This window comes from Cetorhinus maximus, chromosome 15 (genome assembly GCF_964194155.1).
Source record: "Cetorhinus maximus chromosome 15, sCetMax3.hap1.1, whole genome shotgun sequence".
NCBI lineage: Eukaryota > Metazoa > Chordata > Chondrichthyes > Lamniformes > Cetorhinidae > Cetorhinus > Cetorhinus maximus.
In genome coordinates, this window is record NC_135893.1 from 83,247,865 (window position 1) to 83,254,190 (window position 6,326).

The window sequence follows — 6,326 nt, forward strand, 5'->3', positions numbered from 1 at the left end:
CCCTCATTGTTTGCACTGGTCATGAAGACTATATCAGTACACCCTTTAAACTTCTCAACTCTAAAGGTAAAAGCCCCATCCCCCTAAGTCACTCCCTATAACTAAACACTAATCCCTAGTAACATCTTGTCTATCCCAAGGTTTCCCGTCCTTCCTGTAATAGAATGCCCACAATAGTACACACAACTCCAATTGTCCCCTAAGATTTCCTACAAGCTCGAAATGACCTCCAGCTTTTCTATTTTGAGCCTCTAGGATTAGAGCTGAGGAGTCCATTTGCCTTTCTATGTTCTTACGTGAACTGACCTTTCTATTCATCTACCAGTCTTACTCAGGCCCTGTATTTCCTTGTCATTTTTATGAAGATTTTGGCTGAAGTAATTTGATAAAAATGTGTTTTCATGCAGCTGCCTTTTGGTAAGCATAATTAAGTTAAACTTGAAAACTGGGGGAGAGCAATGCTGTGTAAAGTAGCACACTACACTGGGTTTGCTATTCTTACATTAGACAGTGAGACAATCGGGTTAGTTATTCTGATGTGACAAGTTATTGTTGCTGCAGGAATTTCGGTGAAGTGCAATGAGTGAAATCTCTGCTGCGTCCATTCAACAGACATTCAGTAGAAAGTAACCGCCCAAACATTGGAGTGAAGTTCCTGTACCAGCGGAAGAGTTTTTGTTGCTTGGGTAACAAATGACAAAAGAGTGACGATGCTGCCACTCACACTAGAGCCTGTCAGACCCTGTAGCATAAATGATCCTATAGATACTGCCATCGTCTAATGGTGAAATGCAGATCCAGTTTTATTCATTTTCTCCGCATAACTGAAAATTTGCTTTGCTGCAGAGAGGATTGGTTATAGAAGACAATGCTAACATTTCTCTCTCTCTCTCTCCTTCATGCTAGGATTTGCCTTCGTTTACACAGAGTGTACACAGACTTGTGAATGATCTGCGTTACTACAGGCTTTGTAATGGCAGTTTACCTCCTGGAACAATCAAGCTATAGCCCCTCCTGACTGATGCCTTTACCCTTGCCCTCTCGCCAGGCTGTCCAGTGCGACCTGCTAGCTGGACCCTTCAGTATGCTGCTGCAGCACTTTGTGTCTTTGTCCTGCAGGAATATAATGGTTGTATTCAGTACATTGACATGATGCAAACCAATCATGTAGCCTGCACTGAATAGACATCAATCATTCGCACCTTCGCATCGATGTGCTCCTCTCAGCTGTTTCATTGGATTAACGAGACTTTCCCGGGCAGTGCTACTGTGTTCAGCACTTTGTTTCCTCATTTGATTTGATTTGATTTGCCTTGAACATTTCTACTCTGTGCAGGCAGAGGAACTCTCAATTTTAGGTCATATCATTCCAATGTGATACCAATGGCACACGCTTAATTGATGAAGTGCTTATGTTGTAAACTGTATTCGGATCCATTGAATCACCTTCTCCAAAATGTATGCTGGATTATTTTTTTAATGAGAAGTTTTTAAGTTCGGTAAATTTATTTTATATTTTCATTAGACTTCCACTCATCTTTGTAACAATTCTCCTATGATCCCTTTCTCATATTAGTCGATCCTGTTCAACATTTATTGGCCTGTGTGTGTGTGTGTGTGTGTGTATGTATGTATGTGTGCAGGAATTGTAGTTGTTGCAGAATGTAGGATTGAAACAGATGAGAACATGTGTGGTCAGTAAATGTAAAAGATCAAGTGTTTGTTTTTTACATTTATGTTTTTGCCTTTTAGTATCTAATTTATTCTCTGTTTGTCTCTGGACTTTGGTGAAAGTCCACTTCAGTGCGGTCACCAGACTCCAATAGAAGGGAGAATCCCAGCATGGACTCTTTCCTGGTCCAGCTCTTGGGCCATGGGTCACTCATTCGTCCTAGCCCAACATGTTTTATCTCTGAGCCTCTTCATTGTTCAACTCTGAATTTGCTGTCCAAACACCTATTCTCCACTCATTTGTTGGAGAGGTGGCATTGAAGGGCCAGAGCCTGCAAAAGATTTGGTTCTGCATTTTGAGAGAGAGAAAGTTTAGAGAACACTGGGGACAGTAGGTGGGAATAGAGCTTCAGGCATCTGTTTGTGGTTCAGCTTACTGTCAGGGAAGTGGGCCTTGCAAATCTGGTAGGTCTGGAGTGGACATGTGACTGGCCAGAGTTTAGTTAGGATTTCTAACCTGCGAAGACAATGGTGCAGATTGTGAACATCGTGGAATTCTGAGACCCTGAGGCATGAAGAGGCTGGATTCTAGTTTGAAAATTTTGACTGGGTGATGTTTTCATGCTTACCTGTTGCTTTCCCAAGATTTCTGTCAGCTACTCATTTTAATTGCCAGTTAGTGTTAGAGAGTTAAGCCACCTAGGCTGAATGTGTTAAATGGGCAGATAAAGCCTCCAGTATACTTGAAGATTAAACTTTTTTTTTTCCAAAGGAACCAGTTGTTCCACTCTTAAATTATAGGTACAGAAATTCTAGGAGTCTGGAAAATGTGGCTTTTTTTAAAAATAAGTGAGGGTTTCAATTAATTATGTAAAACCTGGTTATCATCTACAGGATATCAATGGCCTTTTCAGGAGCAATGGACTATCCTGTCCTTTTCTACTGCAGTCATTAATATTAAGCAGGCCCCTGTAATTTAATCACAGGCCCTTGCCATTTAATCATCAACCTTCCTTCAGGTCGAGGAGGCTTCAAGCAGCAATGATATTTGGAGACTTGGCTCTGTGTGATGGTCTGAGTGTTTCCCAGATCCTTGGTTGTGGCACAACCCTAACTCCATACTACCTGCCCTGTTCGTGGGGTGCTGAGTCATGACCCATTTGTTCTCGGGCAACAAAATTAAATATCTTGCACAAAGTTGTTTAAAAAAAATCCCTCCAAACGTGTCCCTAACTTTTCAACATTTGTTTGACAGTTTTAAATAAAGCACCGGCAATTTTCATTCTCAGAACAAAACCTGGACCCAAGTGACACTCTTCACAGTTGGAACTATATCGAAATGAACTTACCACACTCTGTCTTAGATCAGAACTCCCAACCTCCCCAGCCCCCGTTACAGTGTGCTGCTTTAAATGCTGATGAGAGGAGCCCACTGCATAGTGCCTGACACCTGGCACCAATTTGGCACAGTGACCAGTGTATATCTCACAGACTGGTACTGCTGAGGTGATTCACATAAGCAAATGTGAGCCCTCATAACATAGTAGCCAATTCTACACAGACTTGTAGTAAATGCTGGTCATCAAGTTTGTTCTGTATCTTCAGGAGTGGAAATGCACCTTGTAAATTGTGCAGCTGTCTTCTAGAACATTGCGAATGTTAGCAACACCTCACTGCCATTAACCACCTCCAGGCACCAGCAGTCTCTTCTGTGTTTGAATTTGTAGGCTGCATTGTGTAGTGCCTCTGTTTGACTCGATGATCTGAATCTACTGATTCCTTAGAAGAGAAGTTACTATTTAATGCTGGGAAGATCTGACTTGAAGTTTTTTTTGGTTCTGAGCTGTGGATGTTTGATTCTGTCAGGGGCCTGCAATGAGCCATTTGTACTTTTACCCTTTGCCTTGATGAGCACATGAATAAATTAAGGTTTTTATAGAAAAAATATAATTTACATTTTGCTGCATGTTGTACAAGAACAAAAGGTACTCTGCAGCTTGCTGTAACCTTCACTAAATCATTTTCATTTCCATTAGACTGGAGTCATGCACCAGTCAGACATGGCAGATAAGTGGAAGTCTAATGTTTGTGGTACACTACCACCATTGATTGGACTTGATCTCTTAGATTAGGGCTGTTGCCAAAGCTTCTGTCAGCTCTGTTAGTTCCCGTATATACAATGGGGTATTGGCATGACCTTGCATCTTGCCTTTTTGTAATGAATCCATTCCCCCTCCATTTGGTTCACCCATTGCTTCCTTCTGCTTTGCTTTACTCCTAAGGTGGTGGCACAGAGGGTCTGCCATAGGTTCCTCCATGCCCCATGTCAGCATTGTTCTGTCATCAGCTAATAAATGTGTATTTTTGCAGCGTGTCACCTGTTTCTCTGACCCTTCACTGAAGGTAGACATCTGTGCTCTTGCACAACATCCAGTGGATTGTGAAAAAGATTCTCTGGTTGATAATTGAATGGAAGATGAAGCCAAGCTTCGATCCTGTACTCTGGAGCTGGAATGGCGAGGTGTTTGTGCTGTGCAGATATTGGGCTTTCTTTGATAGAGTCCAATGCTGAGTCCAATGCTGTGTATTTCCTGGGACCTATTTAGTGGTCCAGGCTCTGAAGCCACTAAAGCCATCATGGAATCCTGTGTCTGGAGTTGCTGGGCCCTCTTGGTAAGATTCCACATTATGGGGTATCTTCAGTGAGTCTTGTCCTCTGACACCTTTGGAGACACCCTACTGAGCCTCCTACTGTATCGTTCCTTTATCCATTTGAAGAATGCTATATCTACAACATGATTGAACTACACTGTGGTATTTATACCAGATGCTTTCTGTACCTGAAAGGAATTTCCTCCCAGCGTACAAACTAAATGTGACGCAAATACCACAGTGTCACAACATTGGTCTCACCATTGTAAAATATGGCTGACCAACTTGTGTTGAAATTTGAAGCTGTGTTTACAATTGTACTTAGAATGCCTGTATTTGTACAGTCACTGCAAGTATGTGCAAGACAGGTGCTGCCTCATGCAGTTTGCGCCATGTACAAAGTGGACTCTGTTTATTTTTTTAGGATTATGGTAATACTTTGTGAAAAAGTGGATATCAATGCGATTATAAACAGGTTCCAGCTTTCACCAGGGCTGTGTCAGTGTTTCTGGATGTAAATATGAGACTCTGTATTGTGCCTGAACACTTACAATGAGAAGTGTATTAAAACTACACACTGGTTTTACTGTTTGGGTTGATTCTGTGACATTCCATTGCAGAACTCTAGTCTTTTAATAAGTTGCAATTTTTCAACATTTGTGTAGATATGACTTTTTTAATAAATAATGATCCTAATAAGTGTTTGGCTTCAGCAGGAATTTGAGAATTATCGGGGTCTCAGAATCTCAGCACAGCTTGGGGACACCTGTACAAAAGCATCTGTATCATTGTGTCATAGGAGCAAAGGTTCAAACGTCTGATTCACCCCCTTCTGTACTGTGTACAGTTGTACGCAAGCTGTTTATTTAAACTTGCAGAATTCTCCATTAAGCTTGGGGAATAACTCATTATAAGAAAGATTTCTACATTCTTTGGTTCAATAAGCTTATCCCCTTCCCCCACCAAAAAAATCAAATGTTACATAACGAGTGTAAAACCAAGATTATTGCAACAAAACCAGGAACTCTTTTAAAGCCGATGTATTTCAATCACAGCTTTTGGTCCTATTCATTAAGGTCTCATGAAACAGAGATTATCAAAAGATTATCCCCCGATGTTTTTAAGGCTAATGAGTGGCAAATGTGGTGGTTGGGAAGGCAGGGATTTAGGAGGGGCGAACAGGAAAATGAAAGGTGCAGCAAGTGCTGGGAAGGGAGTTTAAAGCAGAAAAATAGGTCTCCAGGGATCCATGTCTGTAACCGGTGTTATGTCCTTTTCGGGGGCCTAACAACATTTGAAACTTTGTGCCAAATTGTGGAAGCCGGAAGGCAACTTGCATACAAGGCAGCGAATAGGTTGGAGAGGGACTCGAGCAGTGGCTTGTGTTGACATTGTGGAGCTGGGAGAAACACTCCTGGACCTCCGCTCTATATTCAAGTAAGTTTATGTTTAATTACTTTTTTTGCAGTAGTCTTTTTAAGGATCTCTGGTAGGTAGCCTAGTGTGAGCTTACTGAAGTAATCATGTGAACTCATCTTCACCACGTGTACTGACTTTCAGCGAGTACGATGCGAAGCCGTAAACCAACAAATGGTTTTATTCAACATCAAACCTAAATGAACAGCATGCACAAAATATTTCATTATACTGCTTGGTAGATAACAAAGTCATAAAAACACCGCCATTAAAATTTAAAGGCTTGATGCAGAAAAATACTTTGCTACCGATAACAGATAAAACTAAAATTAATCTGCAGATATTTTGTTTAATGTTAAGACAATTTAGATAGCTGGCACTAATTAGCATATATTTGAAGATAATAGATTAGAACACATTAGTTGAAACTTTTTAGGTATATTCCTGCGTGAGAGATGATGTACATTGTGCTGGTGTTAATGTATTAGTATTTATCCAGAACCCCTCATCCCAAAGCATTTCATATCAATAAATTGCTTTTGAAATGTTGCCATTATTATGGAAGCCACATTACACATATCAAGATC

At 40.9% G+C, this 6,326-nt stretch overlaps 1 protein-coding gene across 1 annotated transcript in view; it reads left to right on the forward strand.

Moving 5' to 3' along the window:
- xpo6 (exportin 6) overlaps nucleotides 1-5,022 on the forward strand; it is a 122,173-nt gene extending 117,151 nt beyond the window's left edge. Inside the window, exon 24 of the mRNA XM_078558752.1 lies at nucleotides 907-5,022. Within this exon, the coding sequence (XP_078414878.1) occupies nucleotides 907-1,008 (102 nt within the window). The 3' untranslated portion in view covers nucleotides 1,009-5,022. The remainder of the gene's footprint in view (nucleotides 1-906) is intronic.
- The last annotated feature ends 1,304 nt before the right edge of the window (nucleotides 5,023-6,326 follow it).